The following is a 25,219-nucleotide window of genomic DNA, read 5'->3' on the forward strand; positions in this document are numbered from 1 at the left end:
TGTTTTTGGTTTTGCATATATATATATATTTCTTTTTTCTTTTCTTTTTTATGTTTTAAAATAGTACACTCATTTGAGTAGTGGAAAAGGGGTAGGATTAAATAAGTGTATACTTCTTCCTACTCCTTTTCGAACATGTAGATTAAGTTGTTTTGCTTTTCAAGTTCAAGTTTCAAGTTTCTTTAATAGTTGTCATACAGAAGTACAGAATACTTTTATACAAAATGCTTCTTACTGTTTCGCTCCAGAGACTGTGTTAGACAAGATAAGTATGAAATAAAATAGTATAGCATGTAAAATAGAAGTAAAAATAGAGGTCACAGTGTTCAGTATAGACATATGTACAATGTTCGATGCAGAATAGAAGTAACTGAGTTACCATACAATATACAATATACTATACAATGTACTAATATACAATACTATATAGTGCAGAGCAGAAATGGGATGAGGTACAATTTAGGTACAATTTACAGTAAGGTGTACGAGTTGTAGTGCAAATCCTTTACCAATAAATATAAAGTGTAAAGTGTGTTTAGGTGTTCTAAAGTGTGTAAAGTGGGTGCTGCAGTGAGTTGTTTGTTTAAAGTGAGTGTGTGCGTGTGGATGTGTGTGCTGTGTGCATTTGATGGTTGTTGTATAGTGTTTATTGTTCGTTGAGCAGCCTGATGGCCTGGGGATAGAAGCTTCTTCTGAGTCTTTCTGTGCTCGCCTTAAGACTCCGGTATCGCTTGCCTGACCGCAGCAGTTCAAAGAGGCAGTTGTTCGGGTGGCTGCCCAGATAGCAAAAGACATTAATTAAATGTTGGATTTTGGTCAGATTGGTTATTTTTGGTTGAGGTTGAAAAAGCTATGTTTATTCAATATCTAAATTACAGACACCATTTCAACATTTGAAAAACTGTTGTTGAATCGATTTAGTATAGATGCTTGTTTTTCAATGTTGAAATGCCCAACAATGAAATTACATGGTTACAACGTAGTGCTGATAATCCCCCCTCCCCTCCCCCCTCGTAAGCAACTCGCGAGGCCAGCTAGAAGATCTCACGGGACTTGAGGCATTAAAAGAAAAACTTGGCGCCATGGTGTCTTCATTCAGCGTGACTAGTCAAGTGCGCACACGTCTTTGGTAAGTCCTTGACAATATAATGTATTATGCTATTCACATTAGGCATGTGCCGGTAACCGGTTTCACGGTTTGAAAATGTCAAAACCCCCGGCCTGGAAAGTAGCGTTAACTTATAACAGCGCGAGCTAACGTACGTCAGCTATACGTCAGCTCAACCATGCGAGTCTGCTAGCTTAGCCAGCTAACGTCAGCTCGACCATGCGAGTCTGCTAGCTTTAGCCAGCTACACAGACCATGCGAATCTGATAGCTTAGCAAGCTAACGTCAGCTCGACCATGCGAGTCTGCTAGCTTTAGCCAGCTACACAGACCATGCGAATCTGATAGCTTAGCAAGCTAACGTCAGCTCGACCATGCGAGTCTGCTAGCTTTAGCCAGCTACACAGACCATGCAAATCTGATGGCTTAGCAAGCTAACGTCAGCTACACTCTGACGTCACGAGAACGGCGCCATCTTTGTATGGGGGAAACAAATGGATTTCTACTGATCAAATGTCTGCGTTGAGCTCTGTTTTTATTACATATTTTACCACATTCTTGTTGATTTCATAACCTTTTCATATAATTTGTTTTGAAAATATTGAGGCCAACATGGCATTTCACTATTTCGAAAGCCTTTCTGGTGATTCTAAAGTGTATGTTTCCCCCCCAAGCCATAGACATGCACTTAGACAGAAAGTTAAACAGAAAGGAAGTTGACTTCGAGAATGATTACAATAACTGCTATTATTCGAGATCATTCTACCACAAAAGGTAACGTTTATGACAAATATTGAAACATAGTTAGTTTATCTTCCCTATTGTTAGCATTCAGCAACAATTAGATTTGAAAAGTTTCAAAATGGTGCCACCTTGATCAAATAAAAAAGCTACTGTACATTACAGTAGATTTCATTATCTGTTCTCATGCATGCTGGTGATACTAAATCCAAATTGAACTTGGGCATTTGAAAGATAATATATGTATATATATAAATGTGCGAATTGGCTATAATAAGGTAATTTATGAGCCTGCTATTGTATATTCTATGATAATATTTCAAATTACATTGGTCCGGATGGGAGAATTCAGTACAGTATCTACAGAACCTTCTGTTTAATAATCTTCCCTTTATTTATTTTACACTCAAGAAGGTATTGAACAAGATCAGTGGCAGTTTTTAATGTTTGGTCATTATTAGCATGGTGTTATTCACTGTCAAAGATGCAAAGAAAAATCATAATTAATATTCTCCTTTGTTTCATCACAATTTAAGCAAGCCTAGTAATAGACACAATATTTCTGACACTGTGAATATACATTAGATAGATAGATGACGCTATACAAGAATATGCAAATGGCCCTTGTAGAAGTGGAGCAATATTCCATTTACCTAGGTATATATTTTAGGCGGATTTTCAGAAAATAGGCTCCGGGTGGAAGAGGTTAAATATTTTAAAATATGTTGGAAGGACCTGATAAATTAATAATTTGGCTGATATATATATTTGTTTTATGCATATATTATTTTAATAATTTTTTCCCCTCTATTTTCAGGGTTGTGCTACAAGAGAAGAGGACTGGAGGATTCACTGCAAAAAAAAGGCCAAGTAATAACAAAAAAAATTATAATCAGCACCACCTCTTTTCTATTTAGACATGTTGTAACCTATACGTTATTATATACCTTTCAATCCGGGAGTTAATGGGTTAAGATGGCTTCTTATGAATCGTATTGGGCTAAAAGACGTAGAGTCATTCGAACTGTAAGGGGCATAGAGAAAGATATCCTTAAGGAATATGAGGAATCTCTGCATAATCAAAGAGAAAATATTTACCCCTGTGTGAATAGGGAACCTGCCTTCACAAGCCCACACTTTTCCCAACTAGATGCACTACCAGCTTCACATGTAGACATAGAAAATGGTCATATAGATGGCAGTGTAGCTGGCAATGATGAAGTTGAGTCCGATGTGCAAATGAAAAATGATCATTCTGATGGTAGTGCAGTAGCTCGAAATGAAGTTGATCATATGCAAATGGAAAATGATGATATAGACGATGAAGCTGGCAATGATGAAGATGAATCAGATTCTCACTATGAGAGCGATGAGGAGCAGCCGCCTAGTCAGGATCTGCTTATAAGGAGCCTAAGATATTGGGCAACATCCTACTCCATTAGTCTTGTTGCTTTGTCTGCTCTGCTGTCCATCTTAAAGCTATTTCACCCTAAGCTCCCTAAAGATGGAAGGACTCTGCTTGGAATACAATCTCATGTTGCAACCACTCAAATGCAAGGTGGCGAGTACTATCATTTTGGATTGGTGCGAGGAATACTTTCACGATTAAAATGTTTAAGTTTACCAGTGAACCTCACAACTCTTACTTTACAGTTCAATATAGATGGTCTCCCCCTCTTTAGGAGTTCAAGACTTCAATTCTGGCCTATACTTGCAATCCTGAATTGTGATTACACTAAGTCCCCATTTATTGTCGGTATATTTAGTGGTTTAAGCAAGCCAAAGTGTGTTGTTGAGTATCTGCAGAAATTTGTTAGCGACCTTAAAAATGTGCTGGCTAATGGCATTGTTCATAATGGTAAGAAATTGAATGTACAGGTTTCCTCATTTGTGTGTGATGCTCCTGCTAGGGCCTACGTTAAGAATATTAAGTCACATAATGGTTATTCAGGGTGTGACAAGTGTGACCAAGAGGGTGTGTGGAGGAACAAAATGACGTATCCAGAAACAAATGTCAGGCTCAGGACGGATTCGAGTTATTGTGATATGATTGATGAGGAACACCACTTGAAACAGAAACTCAGTCCTTTAACAGGGATAGTAAAGATGGTTTCTTCATTCCCAATAGATTATATGCACCTCTGTTGTCTTGGGTTGATGAGAAAACTGTTGCATATGTGGTTAAAGGGCAATCTAGCCACTAGGCTTCCTTCACAAACAGTTAACAGTATATCAAGCAAACTGCTGGTGTTACATTCCCACACCCCTGTTGAATTCAATCGCAAGCCAAGAGGTTTGAATGAGCTTGATCGTTGGAAAGCTACTGAGCTCCGATCCTTCATGTTATACTGGGGTCCTGTAGTTCTGAAGGATTGCCTTCCCAGTGAGTTTTATGACAACTTCATGTTGTTTTCAGTGGCCATGTATTTGTTTTTGTCTCCTGGAACTTCTGGCCAAATGGTTGAATTTGCACATAAATTAATGATATCCTTTGTGGGCCACTTTGGACAGTTGTATGGTACGGGTGAGATTGTGTTCAGTGTCCACCAGCTTATACATTTAGCAGATGAATACAAACAATTTGGACCTTTAGATAATGTTTCAGGGTTCCCTTTTGAGAATTATCTTGGCCAAATAAAGCATCTTTTACGCAAGCCACACCAACCTCTACAACAGGTAGTCAAAAGGCTGTCAGAAATGCCACATGTTGAGGTTCCATTAGCAACAGATCAACCAGTTTTAAAGCACATTCATACTGATGGTCCACTTCCTCAACATTTCAGTGTTGCTCTACAGTACACAAATGTCTCCAGTTGTCGTTTTACCTTGTCTACAAAGCAGGGGGATAATTGTATTCAGGTGGGAGATACAATTGCAGTAGTGCAGAATATAGTCCAGGAAGAAGGTGAGGTCTATGTGATCTACAGAAAGTTCAGACACCAAGAATTATATTACACTTATCCCTGCGAGTCCTCCCTCATAGGTACATACAAGGTTAGAGAGTTGTGTGATGAGATCGGGGTTGGTAAAATTAGCTTTATTAAACGTAAATGTGTTCTGTATCCAGAGGGAAATAGCCTCATAGCTATTCCAATAGCTCATCTGCAGTAGACATCTTATGATTAATGTTTTTGTCATTATAATTTTTTTATCATTAATATTCTAATTTAATTTATTGTACACAGAATGGAAAGTGAGGTGGTGCTCTGGGGCGTTGTACTGTTTCCAAATGGCGGAACTGCAACAGTTCTTTCCAGCTGGTTCAATCCAACGGAAGGTACATTATTATGGCCCCCAAAAAACACAAATTATTCAAAGGCCCTTAAAGAAAACATGATGCCCTGTGAAGGATGGACCACATATGACAAAATTCGGCTCTTAATTACTTGTGGTAAGTATAGTCACTGCTATTGTCTGATGTGAATTGTTCCTCATACTTCTTATTAATGTCATGCTGTATTTTCTGCTTGTTCTTTTACAGACTCATTTGTAAAGGCCAAGCAACATGAAGACAAGTACGTGACTACTGGATGTCTAACCACTGATTTGGAATCTGAAGAGGAAGCAGATGTACGTCGGAAAAGAAGAGCAAGGTACAGTTGAATTCCTCGTGATAGTTTTTGGTTAAACAGAAATGGGCCATGGGCTGGCTCCTGAACAGTGTCTCAAGGATTGCTCAATTAATTGAATTATCCTGGGAGCCTGGGAATGTTAAATGTTTTTTTTTTAGGACAAATCATATGCACGCAGTGGAGTCAGATGAAGAGCCAGACAGCAGGGTGACGCGAAGATATGCCAAGCCACCTGATGTTCATTTCCCAGGTATAGTGGTGACACTTGTCAGTTATGACACTAACTGCTACACCTACTTTAAGTATTGCCATGTATAATTCCATTTATTTATTAATACAGTGCAGCCAGAATCCAGCCAGTACCCCTCGGTGCCAACATCAAATGCAAGCAGTGGTATGTCATTATTTACTAACATAGCAGAACAAAATGTAGTTGCATGAGAGCTTTACAAGCATTTAGTTCCTCTGTCAATACATCCAAACATATCAGTCAGGTTATGTGTTCAAAAGTTACAGTGTCCACTATTCATGTCTTGTGTTCCCTTCTTTTAGTCTCTGGAGGAAGCTGCTCGGTCTCTGGAGGAAGCTGCTCGGAGAATAACCAGCCTAATAATGGTAAGTGAATCACTTCACACTACTAAGTCAGGGTGGAGCCGGTGGACAGATTGTAAATGTGCTTTTGATAGCATTCATTGTTCATGTTTTGTTGTGTTCTCTCATTTTAGGCTTTGGTGGAAGCTTCTTGGCCCAGTTGGAGTCAATGGACCACTGCAATGATGGTAAGTAGATTAATAAACTAGATATAGCTATGTGATTCTCTCAGCCACTCTTGTGTCTCCAGTCTGTTTCAATAGGTGGCGGTTGGATTACTAGTCCTGCCTTACTGGATACCTTACTGACTGGAAATGTTAGTTAAATGGGTGGAAATGTAAAGTTGAGTGCATATATGAGTAGCTTATTCAGTGTCTCACTATTTTGCAATGAGCTGTTAATGTTGGCATGATATTATATGAGAACTTGTATTTTACAGTGACTAATTACGGTTATTTTAATCCATTTCAGGAGGGAACCACACTGGACAAGTAAGGAATGGTATGTCTTTTGCTTGCTACTGTATATGGTGCTCATTGATACTTTGATGGTGCTTACCTTATTTTGTTAATTCTGTCGCTCTTTCTCTAGGAAAGCCAATGTATAACTCCAGCCCCTACCACACTGTGCCATCAGAGCGAGCAAGGAATGGTATGCATTTCTCATCTTAAATGTTGTTTTTTTGGGTAAAATTCCATAATTCGTGTTCAATGTAAACAATGATGTGTGTCCTTTATTCTCTTTCTATTAGACTTCAATGCCAACTATAGCCGTGGCTCCAGATCAGCTGACTTCAACTCACATCGCCTGGGTAAAGATGCCTATATTCCACTTTACCCCCCGCCTCCCCCATACACAATTACCTAATGTGCAATGCTGATGCCATGTTGATTTCTTCAGCTTCAGCTCCTGAAACGCCGCGGGGAAGATTCCATGGAGAGCCCAGTCAAATGTTACAAGGCAAGTATCATTTTCTGATGCATTGAGAAACATATGTCCCTTGTGACTTTACAGTCTTTGTCACTTTTTTTTTTCATGTAATTTGTCATGGTGTTTATAGGCTTAATATTTAAGCACTTAATGGTTACTATAAGTTAGGGGTGCAAAGACTTAAGCGTCACATTTAAATGTAAATAGTAACGTTGTTGTCATGTGATGATCCCTTTAATTAGACGTGATTTGAATGTGCTGAAGGCCCTTATTGCTTAGCGTCATTCTAAATGATTAAAATGGTGAATCTATCCTTGAAATTTAATGTAAAACCAATTGTTTTTCTTCAAGACCTTGCTGCCAACAAAAACACCAGGATGCTTGCAGAGCTACTCGTGGAGGTGAAGCAAATTTCACATGACGTTCAGTTTCTGAAGACTGAAATGGCTAAATCCACCTTTAACGATCACGGAGCTGGACCTGAATCACAGAGAGAAGAGAACTTCCCCATCGTGCTGCCACTCACCAATGAGGAGCAGTTTGATGAGGCTGAAGCTGCACTGAAGGACGAAACAGTCCGTCGAAAGATGGTGAACATTTTTGTATTTTGTTAAAAATTTATTGTTTGAAATCTAAGTGTTTATAATGTCTGAATTGTAGGAGTGGAGGCATTTATTTAGTTTTTTGCTTGGATGTGTGCTTGGCATAGAAATATTGTGAAAATAGCCTTGCAATGATATGCGGGATGATATTTATTTCTTAGTCAATATTTGACAATTCATTTAGCTAATTTGTTTGATGGTATTGTTTGTTGAGTTTTGACACAGTAATGGTCTTTCTTTAGAGTTAATAAAAAAAAGTCTTAAAATGTGTACTTAAAACATCATATTCTGTCCATTTGACATAGTACAATGTACACTTTAGCACACTCACTTTTTTTCCTCTCCAATCTGTTAAGACAACCCGCCTGGCATTAATCGGAGGGACCAACTCAGAAAATATGATCCGGCGAATGCTATCCGCTACCATGACAAACTGTCTAGCATGCATCTTCAACTGGGCGGGAAAGGGACCGAAGAGGGCCTTCAAGGACACACTGATGCAGGACTGCATGTTTGGTGAGTCAATCTGCACCTCAAAATACTAGGTTTACTACAGTGGATTTAGCTATTTTGATGATGGATATTTCATTTAATTAAGTATTTTCACTTTTATCTCAAGTAAATACGAATGGATGCATTTTTATCACCATGGAATGAGCCTGATGGAACATGCAACCACTCTTAAAGAAACACCTCACCCATTTCCAACCTTAACGTCATATAAGTGGTCCTCTGTAATGCTCACAATAAGATTTTTTACGAGCATTAATGTGGATCAATTATATGACTATGGGGTTGAAAATGCACCTAAGGCCACCTGAAAATCTAGTACACTAAAAAGGACACTGTTCACTTTGGAATGGAACGTGCCCACTGCAGCTTTCTTGTTTATCTTTAAGTATTCTTTTTTTCTTTTTTCCCAGCGGCTGCTCGTCAATTTGACCGCAAGTTGACTGACTTGATATACAGAGATGCACTGCAGAAGTGGCTGCGTTATGCACCTGAGAGGAATGGCGGGATACGAAGAAAGACAAAGACTTAAAAGGACAAATGGTTTGGAGGACAGTGGGTTTCATGGGAGTTGGATCATTGGAAGCTGATCCAGGGGCAACATTTATCTCCAGCATCTCTGGTTGCAGCTGTCGCGTGCATGCGTGCGTGCATATGTTTAGCCCCTAGTTTAGCCTCCAGGACCACCCCCTAATTTAGCCTCCAGGACCACCCCCTAGTTGAGACTCAGCCCCCCTCAGGACCACCCCCTAGTTTAGACTCAGCCCCCCTCAGGACCACCCCCTAGTTTAGACTCAGCCCCCCTCAGGACCACCCCCTAGTTTAGACTCAGCCCCCCTCAGGACCACCCCCTAGTTTAGACTCAGCCCCCCTCCAGACCACCCCTAGTTGAGACTCAGCCCCCCTCAGGACCACCCCCTAGTTGAGACTCAGCCCCCCTCAGGACCACCCCCTAGTTTAGACTCAGCCCCCCTCAGGACCACCCCCTAGTTTAGACTCAGCCCCCCTCCAGACCACCCCTAGTTTAGACTCAGCCCCCCTCAGGACCACCCCCTAGTTGAGACTCAGCCCCCCTCCAGACCACCCCTAGTTGAGACTCAGCCCCCCTCAGGACCACCCCCTAGTTTAGACTCAGCCCCCCTCAGGACCACCCCCTAGTTTAGACTCAGCCCCCCTCCAGACCACCCCTAGTTGAGACTCAGCCCCCCTCAGGACCACCCCCTAGTTTAGACTCAGCCCCCCTCAGGACCACCCCCTAGTTTAGACTCAGCCCCCCTCCAGACCTTAGTGTGACGATGTACCTTGGCACGCTGGCACGCCACACAGGAGGCCGCCCATACTTTGACGTCCTTCCTAAGGCCCGGCCAGACGAACTTGGCCCCTACCAACTTGACCGACGCCTTAACCCCAGGGTGTGAAAGGGCATGAATGGTGTCAAATACCCGGCGGCGCCAGTCAGTTGGAACCATGGGGCGGGGCTGGCCAGTGGAGACGTCACAGAGGAGCGTGGCGCCGCTGTCGTGAAACACCACATCCTCAAGTCGAAGTCCTGTCACAGCCGTCCTGAGCGCCTTAAGGTCTGAGTCGGTGAGCTGGTCAGCAGCCATGGCAGCATAGTCGATGCCCGGGTGCACAGGGCTGACGTGCGCCCGGGAGAGGCAGTCTGCCACCTGAAATGCTAATTGTTGGTTTTGCATGCTTATTCAAGTTCAGAAGGTTGTCAGTAGTCGGTAGTCTGAATGGAGTGATGATTAATGATGGATTAATGGATGCTATTTATAGTGTGGATGTGAATATATTATATAGATGTACATCTCTAATGTGTCTCTATAATACTCTGAAGTATTATACTTAGTTTAGCAATAGGTAAAAGTGTTTTTAGATAGATTTAACTTTTAGATTTGATTCTGCGTTGGAATTTTGGAAAACAACACTTCCTGGAAGATTCTATAGGGGTTCAAGGTTCAGAGTTCTGTATGAATATTTTCAATAACTGTTATTATTCGGTCATTTTTGTATGGGAGAGTCAGCTGAATGATTGTCAGCTGATCTGGAGCCACGTGCGTAGTTGGCATCGAAGTCTAATAGAAAGAGAAGGGACACGCATCATTAAATAGTTTCAATGGTGCCACCCTGATAAAATAAAAAAGCTACTGTACATTACAGTAGATTTCATTATCTGTTCTCATGCACGCCTGGTGATACTAAATCCAAATTGAACTCAGGCATTTCAAAGAGAATATGTATGTGCGAAGGTTCAGAGTTCTGTATGAATATTTTCAATAACTGTTATTATTCGGTCATTTTTGTATGGGAGAGTCAGCTGAATGTCAGCTGATCTGGAGCCACGTGCGTAGTTGGCATCGAAGTCTAATAGAAAGAGAAGGGACACGCATCATTAAATAGTTTCAATGGTGCCACCCTGATAAAATAAAAAAGCTACTGTACATTACAGTAGATTTCATTATCTGTTCTCATGCACGCCTGGTGATACTAAATCCAAATTGAACTCAGGCATTTCAAAGAGAATATGTATGTGCGAAGGTTCAGAGTTCTGTATGAATATTTTCAATAACTTATTATTCTGTCATTTTTGTATGGGAGAGTCAGCTGAATGTCAGCTGATCTGGAGCCACGTGCATAGTTGGCATCGAAGTCTAATAGAAAGAGAGGCATTTCAAAGAATATGTATGTGCGAATTAATTGGCTTTAATAAATGGTTAAAGCAATAAATTGTCTGTTTCTTTGTTCATAGAGCATGTCGTAAAGCAGCTGTTCTCAACCTTGGTTTCTTGAAGAAGAAAAAAATTCGAAATAGCCGATCTACAAGCTTGCAACATATTTTCGAATATTCACCTAGAATGGCATAATTATAATCAAGTTTGGAGTCCCCAAATATTTTTCCTGTGAGGTCTTTGTATAAAAAGGTTGAGAACCACTGCAGTAAAGCATATGGACCATTTCAGCATGTTTCAACCTTCCTCTGTATGTTTTTAATATGTCTCATTTAAGCCAAAAATAATCACTTTACTCTATTTGGTGTTTTAAAGTTCTGCAGGGGTTGCTCCAAGCCTGTCTATCAGTGACATCACTGCCATTCAGGCATATGGCAGTAATGTCACTAGTAGACACCTTTTAGCATGCTCCCGGTGGAACTACAACTAATAATATAATTTAGATGTAAAGTGATTATTTTTCTTTATTAATGAGGCATATTAAAAGCATACAGAGGAAGGTTGAAAAAGTGCTGAAATGGTCATTCAATAATATCATTATTTCAATGTATAATGCAATATATATATATAGTTGAATCAATGTTGATGCAATGCTACATTATTTCAATGTTGCTCATATCATAGTTGAATCAACGTTGATTCATTGTCGGCTTTCAAATTGAAATTTCAAAATTTTGGTTGAAAATCCAATGTTCTTTCCATGTTGATCATAGCGAGCACTTTCAATGCCATTTTCTATGTCTGATATCAATGTTGATTCCAATCTTCAGCCTGACAAAAACACAATGTTGATTCAACGATTTTTTGCTATCTGGGTGGAGTCCTTGATGATTCTCTTAGCCTTCCCCCTGCACCGCTTGTTGTAAATGTTCTGGAGGGTGGGAAGCCCCCCTCCAATTGTGCGTTCGGCTGAACGTGTCACTCTTTGTAGTCTGCTACGGTCTTGTGCAGTGCTGATCCCAAACCAGGAGGTGATGTTGCCAGTCAGGATGCTCTCGATTGTACATGAGTAGAAGTTCCTAAGGATCTTCTGACTGACTTGGAACTTCCTTAGGCGCCTGAGGAAGTAGAGGCGTTGTCGTGCCTTCTTCACAACACTGTCAATGTGTGTGGTCCATGTCAAGTCCTCGGATATGTGGGCTCCGAGGTACTTGAAACTGTTCACTCTCTCAACCGGTGCCCCGTCGATGCTGAGGGGGCTGTAGTCCTTGACCCCCGACCTCCTGAAGTCCACAATCATCTCTTTTGTTTTGCTGACGTTCAGGGAGAGGCAGTTCTCCTGACACCACTGTGACAGATTCTCTACCTCTTCCAGGTAGGCCCTCTCGTCGTTGGCAAAGATCAGGCCCACCACTACTGTGTCATCAGCAAATTTGATGATTGTGTTGTTGTTCCGCTGTGCCATGCAGTCATGTGTGTACAGGGAGTAGAGGAGGGGGCTCAGAACACAGCCCTGGGGGGCCCCTATGTTGAGCGTGATGGATGAGGAGGTGCAGTTGCCTGCTCTTACCACCTGGGGTCTGCCCGTCAGGAAGTCCAAGAACCACTGGCAGAGGTCATAGTTCAAGCTTTTTGTTATTGTTTGTTTGTATTCATTGCATGTTCGAAATAAAGATTTCAAATCAAATCAAATCAAACATAGACTGGGCGAGATATTGAACAAGCCATAATCCACTTATTTTAAATCCAAAAGAAACTCCACTCTCTCTCTGATCAATCCAATAATAAACACATATGTATATCTTGTCATTTTAAACAAGTTACCATTCATTGTCCGGTTGATTATGCCCCACCCGCGGTGAAATTAATTAGTTAGTTCAACAACAACAACAACAACAACAACACAGCATTGCTCTAACAGAGAGAGCGAGAGCGAGAGAGAGAGAGAGAGAGAGAGAGAGAGAGAGAGAGAGAGAGAGAGAGAGAGAGAGAGAGAGAGAGAGAGAGAGAGACCGCAGCTCACTTTGTTTAGTTGAAACGCGGTCCAGGAGGGCTTGATAAAGTGTATATGTCCACTGTCCCAGACTGTTGATGTATATATCCACTGTCCAGACTGCATCCAGCTAGCCATTATAGCATGTTGTTGTTTGTTGTCGAACCAGCTAAGACAGAGTATAGCCTACCCTTCGAGAAGCTTTGTGGTCCAGACTCCAGGCTTGAACTTTCCATATATATAAATCTATTTAGTTAGATCCAACACTGTCTGAATGTACAGTATCTTGTGATTATTATCAATTTCCGACAACTACTATTTCCTAGTAGCCCCTCAAATAGCATAATCTGCAGAGCCCAGAGCCCAAAGTCTGGGGACGCGATGTCATGTGCCACTCTCAGCCAATAGTGACTACATCGGGCACTCGAGCAAGCGCCCTCTGGTATCGTATTTGACAGCGCTATGTTGTACGTACATATTTATTTATACGTATTTGCATTTTGCCCTGTGAGTTGCGCAATTACGGCGGAGCAGAAATGAGCGCCCATGAAAACGGAGTGGAGGGGGCTAGGCGCCGGCTGGGGGATGAATAGGCTACTTCCTCCTCACGCAAATAATTCTTTCTCCTTCTTCTTTTAACCAGGGAGGGCGGCGCTCTAGCGCCCACAATCGGCCGGCCGCCACTGACCAGGGGGGAATTGGCATAATGGTTAAAATGGGGGGATGGAAGAAAATACATAGCAAAGACATATAACACTGCTGCAAGGAACATCTTTGATTAACTTACAAATATACAGCTTGTATTATTCTTTTTACGATATGTAATATATTGTGGATGATGGTCTAGTAAAAATGCATACCTTTGCATGGATCAATGATGGATCTCACTCTGAGGGTAGTAAAGCGTATTTACGAGCAATACCTTAAAATTTTTTAATTACGGTTAATAAAAATATGGTAATCCTCGGCTCACATTTCCGCTCACTCTCCATTCATCAGCTGCACGCTCTGTTCCGTTACCAAGGAGAGTCTCAATAGGTAAAAGTCTATCTGTCATAATGATGACTTCTGGTATTATATTAAAAGTGTCAGGAACACGGAGATGGAATTAATATTCACCCTGTGTGTGTGAGAGAGAGAGAGAGAGAGAGAGAGAGAGAGAGAGAGAGAGAGAGAGAGAGAAAGAGAAAGATTGTGATTAATGAGTCTCATCATCGTTTTCACCTAGACACCTTCGGTGCAGGCTCATACACACACACACACGCACGCACACACGCACGCACGCTCGCACGCGCGCACGCACGCACGCACACACGCACACACACACACATACACACATACACACATACACACACACACACACACACACACACACACACACACACACACACACACACACACACACACACACACACACACACACACACACACACACACACACATAGGACAAGGCAGGGATGAAATCAGTTAGCTTTGTTTCCTGTATCAGCGTCACTGTGCGGTCCTATGGCGCCCTCTAATGGACATTATGTATCATTACAACCTAATTTTGCATTCTCCCCAGGATGCCTAAACTAGCACAGCACCATGCAGACAGGAACAGATTGGCAGCCCGGAGACATCTTCATTACGTCTGACTTTTAAGAAGGACAGGCTTTGTAGACAGTGGGTGAGTTGGGGAAGGTTTTGTAGACAGTGGGTGAGTTGGGGAAGGTTTTGTAGACAGTGGGTGAGTTGGGGAAGGTTTTGTAGACAGTGGGTGAGTTGGGGAAGGTTTTGTAGACAGTGGGTGAGTTGGGGAAGGTTTTGTAGACAGTGTGTGAGTTGGGGAAGGCAGAAAGGCGAGGATATAAAATAGTGCTTCTACACATTGTCTTACTCCGTAAGATTTCCCATTGATTTGAACGAGGACCATGTAGACTCAACTGCACAGTTGCATAGAAAAAGCAGGGAATGTAACGGTCTTACCTGGTCATCGCCGTCAGCCCAGACAGAGTGAGGACTGGGTAAACTCCACCACTAAACAACGCACTTCTTCACCGTTTAACGGCAGAGTCCCATTAAGCTGCCGTGACATCGGGTGAGCCCACAAAGCAACGCAGCCGGCTGTAATGTGGATGCCTTAGCCATCAGCCTCTGGTCTTGGTAAACACCTAGTGTCTCAATAGTTTGAGCGCCACACATATTCAAGCATTTCGAGAGAGGATAAAAGCTGCTAATGAAGAAAGTGCTGATGTAAGGGTTGCCTCATCGCCGAGATGTTAGCTAGCTGCGCTGGCGTTAGCTGGTTACCGGTGCGGTGCTGACGGTAGTGGTGCAAAACACAAGGAGGGTAACGGTAATGGAATTCACCAGAATCCTATGGTAGAATTCTACCAGCGTACAGCTTTCAATGACTATTGATCAGCTCTCAGAAGTCTAACCCCATGCGGGGGGGGGAAGCAGCCGGACCAGAACCACAGGAAACCACAGGTCCAACTCACCAAACACTTTGCCCAGGAAGAGAGTCTTGACCAGGCTGAACTGTGTGTCTGAGGAGTCTGGGAGAGAGTAGCTGACCGGGGGGTAGTGGTCCAACTGAGAGAGAGAGAGAGAGAGAGAGAGAGAGAGAGAGAGGGAGAGAGAGAGAGATAGAGAGAGAGAGAGAGAGAGGGGGGGGGGGGGGCGGGAAGAGAAAAATAGTAGGGGAGAACGAGAGAGATAGGGGAGGGAGAGAGAGATGGGGGGGGAAAGAATAACCGTAGGGGAGACAGAGAAAGAGAACGAGAGAGAGAGAGAGAGAGGGGGGGGAGAGGGGGGAACAGTAGGGGAGACAGAGAAAGAGAACCAGAGAGAGAGTGAGAGGGGAGAGAGAGAAAAACAGTAGGGGAGAAAGAGATCGAGAGAGAGAGAGAGGTGGGATACAGAGGGGGGGAGAGAGAGAGAGACAGGAGGGGAGGCAGATAAAGAGAGCGAGAGAGATAATGAGAGAGAGAGAGAGAGAGAAACAGTAGGGGAGGCAGAGAAAGAGAAAGAGACAGACAGAAAGGAAGGCAGAGAAAGAGAGGGAGAGAGAGAACAAGAGAAATAGAGAGAGAGAGAAATAGAGAGATAGAGAGACAGAAGGGGAGGCAGAGAAACAGAAGGAGAGAACTCATCATCATTTTAGAAAAACACACAGGACAACGGTAATTCATTTCTCATTCATTCATGAATCAACATACAAAATCAATCTAGGCCACTGGACTTTCAAAATGCAGCTCTGAAAGGAAAAGCAGCTCCGTCAAAGGATGAAAAAAGGTGTATGTCTCCCCCTTGTGGTTTAGACACATCATGACTTCTGGTTTATGATAATATGGAGCTGGTCTATTATAAATGCACTCTGGGCTACAGAACCATAGGTCTTACATGGTCATGTCACCTTGATATAATAGAATAAATAAACGTCTCTCTCTATTCATGTTGTCTTTTGTTCCACAGCCTCTCATTTCAGAAGGCATTCGTCCAATCAGCTACAGACGAATGCAATTTCGTATAAATCTTTTTATCTCTTGATAATGAGCTTGCAAAACAAACAACAATCTCTCACTCTTTGTTAGCGGCTGGATAAACACTCAAACGTAATCAACAAGACACAATTTCCAAAAGACTGTTGTGAGTTCAAAGCTGTCCCTTGGAACATTGATGGAGAAGGGGTGGAGATGGTGAGGGGGGGGTGGGATAACAGCATATTTACCGCGGAGAACCTTGGAGGGGATGAGAGAGGGAATGAGAGAAGGAATGAGAGAAGGAATGAGGTAGAGAGAGAGAGAGAGAGAGAGAGAGAGAGAGAGAGAGAGAGAGAGAGAGAGAGAGGAGCACAACTTTAATATCCGTGCAACATAATTGACTTGTTATTGCTGTTTCACTGAAAATCCTAATTAGCTTGAAGGCTGCGGCCCACACTATTAAAGAGAATCATTTCAACCCAGCAAATTGCTTTCCGTGTGTTCCTACATTAAATATGAGAAGCACTCCCTCCCTCGCCCGCCCCACTCTCTCTTTCTCTCTCTCTCTCTCTCTCTCTCTCTCTCTCTCTCTCTCTCTCTCTCTCTCTCTCTCTCTCTCTCTCTCTCTCTCTCTCTCTCTCTCTCTCTCTCTCTCTGTCCACGGGAGTGCTGTGTCTCAGCGTGTGACAGTGTGTGGAATGCATACCAATATCCCGAGAGAGAGAGAGAGAGAGAGAGGGGGGGGGGGTCCGGCGGTGATTGAAAGCGAGTACTTTTGTTTCTGTGTGTTTTCTAGCAGTAATTTGTTCCGCCGACGTGTTGAATTGCTGTTGTGGACTGTTTCACTGAGAGCAGAGCCTCAGGTAGCAGGGGAGTAGAGGAGGAGGGGGTGGAGGGGGAGGAAGAGGATGAAGAGGAGGAGGAGGAGGAGGAGAGGGAGACTACAGGTTTGAATCATCACGATTCAGTCCAGAAATGTCTCTCTCTCTCTCTCTCTCTCTCTCTCTCTCTCTCTCTCTCTCTCTCTCTCTCTCTCTCTCTCTCTCTCTCTCACACTCTGTCTCCCTATCTCTCTCCCTCTCTCTCTCCCTCTCTCTCTCTCGCTCTCTTTCTGTCTCCCTATCTCTCTTTCTCTCTCTTACTCTGTCTCTCTCTATCCATTTCACACACACACACACACACACACACACACACACACACACACACACACACACACACACACACACACACACACACACACACACACACACACACACACACACACACACACACACACACACACACACACGTGGTAATAATGACGTTGAATTTCATAATTAATAGGTGTGAATAATTAGGAAACCATAACATTATGCCTTGTATACTGTTTAGCAGAAGTGGCTGCAGGGCTAAATGAGGAACGAGACGCAGGGACAGTTGAACAGACAAAGGTCACACCTACTGTGACCAGATTAGTACTGTATGGTAATATGGCCCAAAGGGTCAAAGAGTATTCACACCACCCCACCAGATGACATCATGCCAGCCCCCACCCGTGAGACAAGACCCAACAGGAACACACAGGAGATCAAAGAGGTGGGGGCTGCCAGCCCCCACAGGAGATCGCCCACGGACCAACTGTATTCTATTATTGGCTAGAAATTATAGTATATAAGAGGACACAAAATGGTAGTTCTGGAGCCCCAGACCAAACCAACCCCAGGGGTCTGTGGCTCCACCGCTCCACCACCGAGAGACTGACTGATGCTGTGCTGTTTGCATTTTATGTGAGTAAATACATGGGAAACACCATTTGTTGTTTAAGTTTAGTGTAATCCTTAATATCTGAAACCAGATTTACTCATGTATAATGTGTGCAGTATGGTCAATGTATGTTCAAATTATGTTACCAAGTGACTGTTTATGTACATATTGAGGTTTGAGAATGCAAACCTGATTGTGATTTCTGTACACAGACAGCCCTGTTAATGTTTTCTGATAATCTTTTGTCCTATTCACCTTGGCCTCTGGCTCTGATCAAATAAATGTTGAATTGGACTATAGTTCATGGTTTTGTCTGGCTACACGTTTAATTCTTCATCTGCTTTAAGTCAGATGAAGAGATCAACAATTCTATCAATATGATCCCTTTCTCCTCCTTCCAGATAAGCAATCTCATTTGTACTGTACTACAATAACCTCAGATTATTGTAGGGTTCTGTGGGAATTTACTACAGAAATGGTGCCGTTCTTCCCACCCTGTTGTGTCTCCCCCTGAAGAGGTGCGGTGAGGTCTCTGGACCTTGCTGTGTGTTGGGGACATACGGGGAAAAGAGCTGGGGGTTGCTGCGTTTGAAGTTATAGACGAGGGGCTTGTTGTCTGAAATGGAGGAGAGAGGGACAGGATGAAGGTTGGTTGTGTACGCCACTTGTTGGGACCCACGGTGAATATGGCTTTTGCATGCAGGGATGGGGGAGCGGTGATTTAGGTTAGGATGTCCGGAGGTATGAGGATCGCGTTTGTTGTGCAGTGAACATGCAAACGTGGGCTTTTTATGTTTGTGTGTTTGTTCAGACACAGGAGGCCGGTTGCGGCCTATGCGGGCCACGGGGGTTGAGCCTCGTATGGAATATACTTTATGAACTATACGAGGGGGGTTGCACCAAGAAGCCTCATGGAAACATGAAGAGACATTGGAGATTCACAGCCTATCTGTTTGCGGGACAGGTTATAAGCGTCGTATGGCGACTGACTACAGGTTTTCCTGGCCAGGGAACCACGGTGGTTTTTGGCGTACGATAGGGTGGCGCTTCCTGAGTAAATACTAGAACCCTAGAAGGTATTCTCGGGAAATGGAGCGCGGTAATGAATGATAATTTGGGTGTTCTGAATGGAAGGAGAGCTGTGTGTAGAGTGAGCTCTGTTGCTATTGAGAACATGCAAATCAGGTGTGGTAAGCATGAGTGGGAACCTTCGTGACTCGGGGAAATGGCGTGTGAAGTTACAGGGGAATACGTGGTTTTTTTATATAAGCGGGGTCTAGAATAAGTTGGTTGTGAATGTTATTGCAGCTATGGTTAGGCATTTATTCGTGTTCGTGCTTGAGGGGCCCAATAGGGATGGTTTACTGTCTATTCGCGTGATAGTCTGGACGTGTCCTGCAGGAACCATTCGGCCGAATTAAACGAAGGTGCGTGTTCGTGGTTAGGGCCGTGCCGAGCAGACCGAGGGTCTTGTTTGACTTCAAGCAGAACAGGCGTGTTAGTTAACTACGTTACGCTGTAACAATAAATAGGTACTTAATAAAACAATTCGGTCGAGATGACTGATAAGTACTTAGTGGGAATTCAACGGAGCTATGGTAAGCTTAAACATTCAGTAATGATTGTATGGGGGACTATGGCTATGGTTAGGAATGATTGGCGAAACGTAGGAGCTTATTGTTGTATGGTTAGGATATTTTAATGACCAACGAACATAGGTCTGGGGCGAGTCATACTGGTGATGGGGGCTAGCTAGCTTAGCTCTGTGGAAAAGTCCGCGGTGAAACTGGGGACGTTACGATGGTGTTATGAGAGAATTGATTAAACACTGTGGCGGCGATTGCAGGTAAGAAGCGAATCGAGGCGTAGGGTGGAGAGATTGTGGCCGTTTTGAGGGTTATTATGGATGCGGTAGCGATTGTGTATGATATTAAGAAGTCGCTGCTTGATGACGTCATGGTGTTGAAGAGAGTGTGTGACGTTCGCGGTACTATGGAGTGAGGCGGAGAGAAGGGTAGGAGAGAGGATTCGTGTTGGACTATGTGTGCGGCGTTGGTTGGTGTGAATGTTTTAAAAATTATTTTCTATTAAAGTGGTTGGTTATTTTAAGCTTGTGTGAATTGTTTATGCTTGGATTGGTACTGAGCGGATTGCGTGGATGAACGGATCTTGAAAGGCACGGCTCCCGTGAGGGCCTTGAACGTCGCATTAGAGCTGGCTAAGCTAGTTAGCTTGCGTGCCGTTGTTTTGTGGCGTTTGCGAGCGACATATGTTACGTTTCGAGTTTTGAGAATGATGTTTGGGAAGGGTTAGAGAACGTGGCGGATGTCGTGGTGGTGTGTTATGTCGGAACAAGGCGTTTATGATATTAGTTATGCTTTGCCGTAATACATCGTCCGGGGAGCAACGTTGGCCACTGCGCATGCGCGGTACAACGTGGATTGGGTCTAATTCATTCATGGTAGTTCACTCAGGGGCCAGGGATAACGGGTAAGGGTATATTCTGCATTTTGTAAAATGGTTGTGTTTGTATATTGTGCATTCTAGTGGACATTCTGCATTTTGTAGGTGGTTGTGCTTGTATGTTGTGTATTGTGCATTCTGTGTAATTGTAGACAATGTTCTGGGAGTGGGTATTACTGCAAATTGTGTGGGGGTAACATGTGATAGGGACAGGCGGTTAAAATAGGATTAGATGGATTTAAAATACATGCCCCTTAACTTACACTGGGATTCATAAACCAGATACACATTGGACTTGTAAACTAGGCAATATTATGTTACACAAGTGTATAGTCTTGACATAGTGGGGTTTGAGAGAAGCTACAGGCTGAGTTGGGAAAGCGCTCTACACTGAAAAAGACATATTGCTTGCATTATATTTAATTAATACATCTACATTAGAATCATATGTCACATATGTACGGAGTTAACGTTCCCAGAAAATCCTGTATACAATTTTTTAGTCTTAGCATGTTGGAACTAACCACTAATGATGTTTTATTGCTAGAGGGTGGCTTTTGATAAAAATGCTTATATTTATAATATGCATGAATATTGTTTTGTAAAGATGTGATTTTTAAATTTGTTTAGAGTGCAATTGTTCTGAGATAAATGAGGTTGTGTTTTATGCTTGTTTTAGATTGTTAAATCTTTAATACACTGTTAATATGGTTAGGACATTTAATGCTTGATACAAGCCTCTGAATCATAGGGAATTATAATTTATTGATGGAGGCTTGCTGTGTTGGAATACACTTTTATTGCTGCAATGACAAATTTTGATATGATTGTGTTTACAGTGATTGAAATGATTGTTTTTATTCCGTGGTTATCTGTACTTAGGACACTGTCTGTGACTAGGTGAAATTGCAAATATGTGCTACTTAACCTCTGGGGGGAAGGGATTTAGCCTCCCCTGGTGGCAGTAGGAATGTGTGTTTTATTCAAACCTGGGGGGGCGGCTTGCCCCCAGGGTGAGGTGTATGAAATGATTAACCTTTTGATGAAGTTGCAGGGGGCCTGCATATGGTGGTAGCGCCTGTTATTTATGATCGCTGTTACAGCTCATGAGAGGGACCTCGAATAGATCTTTACAGCAGGAAGGGGATTACGTTGTATGCCCAAGGGGGGTCGAGATGTACATCTGTTACAATGGCTGTTCTTTTTATGACAGGATGGCGTAAGATTAGATGCAACAGGAGAGAGGTCAGAGGTGAAGATAGGCGAGAACAGTTGGAGAAGTGAGATAACAGAGGGGGTAATGGGCCAGGGGGCCAGGAAGTGACAGGAAGGTGAGACAGGGGAAGGTTTGTCAGGGAACAGCTGGGTGAGTGAGTGAGACAATCAGGAAAGTAGGCATTCATTTGGGGTTATGACTTATGAATGTTAACTGTTTTGATAAGGGAATATTTGGGTCTGTCTGTGCACTGGAGGGCATGGATAGGTCTGAATTAAAGATGGACTCCAGTCCGTCTTGGAAGTGAGAGAAGAGGAGCAGATGTGAGGATAGGCTGTAGTAGCCTGAGGTTAGAAGCAGAAAGGTTGAGAGCAGAAAAGTTAAGAGCAGGAAAGGGAGAAACAAACTAACATTGTTTGTCTGTCTGTGGTTGATTAACGAGTGTATGAGAGAGAGTTTAAAAGTATTTGTTTATGATATGTGTAATCTGTTTTGGTCTATGTCCTTTTGATTTCAGTGAATAATTTAGGCTGTTGATGACGTCGTAAACCGATTCTGTTATCTAGTAAGGCCTAACAATAGACAGGATGTTAGATCTTGTGTCGGGATCAGATGTCAGCTGGGTGAGCCAGCAGACCACTTTTAGTATAAGTCATATCTAAGTAAAATAAGACAATAATGACGTTAATGAGTAGTAAGGCTGTTATCTTGTCTATCAGGATAAGAAGGATATCAAGCCACTTGGGTTATACCACAAATAGACCTGGGAATTATTGTCGCTTATCATTTGTTTCATATCATTTGTTTTACTGAAGGAGTTTATTTTTATTACTTTCATTTGATTTGATTTCTTTTGAATGTTTTGTATGGATGAGGTATTGAATTTAGATTTTTAGATTTCTTTTCTATTTTTAATCTATGATTGTGTGGCCTGAATGGGTGTGAATGGAGCCTGTAGAGGGTGACTGTGCTGGCTTGAAAGGTGTCAAGATCACAATGACAGGTGTGATGAGGTTTAGATGTAGGGTTTTAGGTTTCTTTTCTTTTCTTTTTAAATAACCATTGAGGTGGTCTACATGTGAGGTCTGTTGGAATGTTTTTTTGATTATTTGCCTTTTGTTTCTTATATTCTCATCTGTCATGGTCTGAGTGAGTGGAGAAAGCTGGAGGCTGGAGGAAGTGGCGTCGAAACGTCAACAGAGTGTCGGCAAGAGCTAAGTATCACGTTTGCATAATGATTAACATTTGGCTTCTCTTGAGAATATTTGACATATTATGTAAAGAAAATTTGTTTTGTGTTTTGTTCCCTCGCAGTTTCAGTCGAGGGGGGAGGACGGACCGTCACAGGTAGAGGGATCATGGAAGATGTGTAGGAATACATTTCATTAGATTATGACACAATGGTGTGAACCCGTTCAGTCATTTCCTGTGGGAGATTGTTGGATTGTGAAGAGAGGTCGCTTGTGGACGCTGGCCCCTCCTTCAAAATAGCCCCGAGAACAGCGGCCAGAGGTTTGGGACAAACCGCCAGGCTGACAGAGTCGTCTGTAGATCCAAGGAAATACAGTCATGGGTCAAAATATGACGAGGTCGCAGGCCTACAAACAGTGGCCAGCATGGGGTGGAGGGGGGCGAAAACGGTCAGAGACTGTGCAAGGAGTTGAGCAAGGGCCTCTGTGGGAAAGCGTGATTGATTGGTATGTTGAACGGGAGGTGACTGAACGGTAACAACTGGTATAGATTATGACACAACGCAGGAGTACTAAACACATTCACATAGGTGGAATATTAGGTGTGTGATGCTCCGCCTTCCCTGCCCGACTGTGCGCCGAGGTGGTAGGTGTTATGTCCATGGTATGTTCATAAAGGGGGGAGAGGTGAGAAGACCAACTGAGTTGATTATGCAGATGTGATTGTGCTGTCTTGGAAAAGGAATTAACAAGAGAAAAAAGCAAAATGTATGTAAAAATGAATAGTAATTTCTGTGTCTTCCTCAGATCTTATGAAGGAATGGAGAATCAAAAGTGCTGTAACTTAAGAAAAATGGGTTTTTTAAAAATTGTGTTTTATTTAAAGGTATAATGATTAGACTAAACTGTTTTATTGTGTTCAACAAGCTCAAAAGTTGTTGTTTAAAAAGTAGGCCTCTGGCTAGGAGCCATGAGGAGCAAAAGCTAATTGATGATATGTACCAAAGAAAAATGGAAAAAGAAAAAATGGAGAAAATTTGAAAAAATTAATTTTAATTTTGGAAAAAATGAATTTTATTATTTAAATGTATGGTTAGTATGTATAGAAAATCATGTCAATATATCATATGTGACGATAAGAATCGTCAAAATGGGGAAATGTGGTAATATTGACGTTGAATTTAATAATTAATAGGTGTGAATAATTAGGAAACCATAACATTATGCCTTGTATACTGTTTAGCAGAAGTGGCTGCAGGGCTAAATGAGGAACGAGACGCAGGGACAGTTGAACAGACAAAGGTCACACCTACTGTGACCAGATTAGTACTGTATGGTAATATGGCCCAAAGGGTCAAAGAGTATTCACACCACCCCACCAGATGACATCATGCCAGCCCCCACCCGTGAGACAAGACCCAACAGGAACACACAGGAGATCAAAGAGGTGGGGGCTGCCAGCCCCCACAGGAGATCGCCCACGGACCAACTGTATTCTATTATTGGCTAGAAATTATAGTATATAAGAGGACACAAAATGGTAGTTCTGGAGCCCCAGACCAAACCAACCCCAGGGGTCTGTGGCTCCACCGCTCCACCACCGAGAGACTGACTGATGCTGTGCTGTTTGCATTTTATGTGAGTAAATACATGGGAAACACCATTTGTTGTTTAAGTTTAGTGTAATCCTTAATATCTGAAACCAGATTTACTCATGTATAATGTGTGCAGTATGGTCAATGTATGTTCAAATTATGTTACCAAGTGACTGTTTATGTACATATTGTTATGGTTTGTAACCGACCCCAATCGCACAACACAAGACAGGTATGATGGTTTGCCAAGAAACAGATATTTATTGAACAACAGGGAAATACAGGGAAAAGGGCACTGTCCCTTTAAGGGAGAATCACAAATACAGGAATATAATATGAGGGGAAGGAAAGGTGCCTTTAAGAGGCGGGCAGGAAAAGGGAACACAAAGGGAAAGTAAGGGAACGCCTAAGGGAAGGTTAAGGGAACTAGAGACTAGGTAAACCAGGGGCAAGGAGAACTAGGGAGAGAGGACTAGGGACTAGGAGAGCTAGGGAACAGGAGAAACGGGGACTAGGGGAACTAGGGACAAGGAACTAGGTGGAACTAGAAGGGGAGAACTTGGGACCAGGAACTAGGTGGAACTAGAAAGGGGAGAACTAGAGAACAGAGGGGACTGAGGCCCGCGGAGGCGGGCTGGGAAACAGGGAGGAACTGGGAGGACTGGTGGAAATCATCTGGGCCGCTCTGCAGGACAGAGGAGATAGTTAATGCACAAAAGGGAAAAAACAGAGCAGGTGCAGAACAGTCCAAATAACAAAGTGAACAAAGTAATAATATCTTCGTGTGACAAACACACAGGGGGAGATGTAAAGTCCAAAAATAC

The 25,219-nt window shown here is 42.7% G+C and overlaps 1 protein-coding gene across 1 annotated transcript in view; it reads right to left on the minus strand.

Annotated features, from left to right (window-relative positions):
• Nucleotides 1-25,219, minus strand: part of cntnap2a (contactin associated protein 2a) — a gene marked incomplete at both ends in the record, with an annotated part of 675,314 nt that overhangs the window by 43,838 nt on the left and 606,257 nt on the right. Inside the window, 1 exon segment of the mRNA XM_084325811.1 lies at nucleotides 15,205-15,298. Within this exon segment, the coding sequence (XP_084181937.1) occupies nucleotides 15,205-15,298 (94 nt within the window).

Source organism: Notolepis coatsorum, assembly GCF_963971535.1.
Source record: "Notolepis coatsorum genome assembly, chromosome: 12".
In the NCBI taxonomy this organism is placed as follows: domain Eukaryota; kingdom Metazoa; phylum Chordata; class Actinopteri; order Aulopiformes; family Paralepididae; genus Notolepis; species Notolepis coatsorum.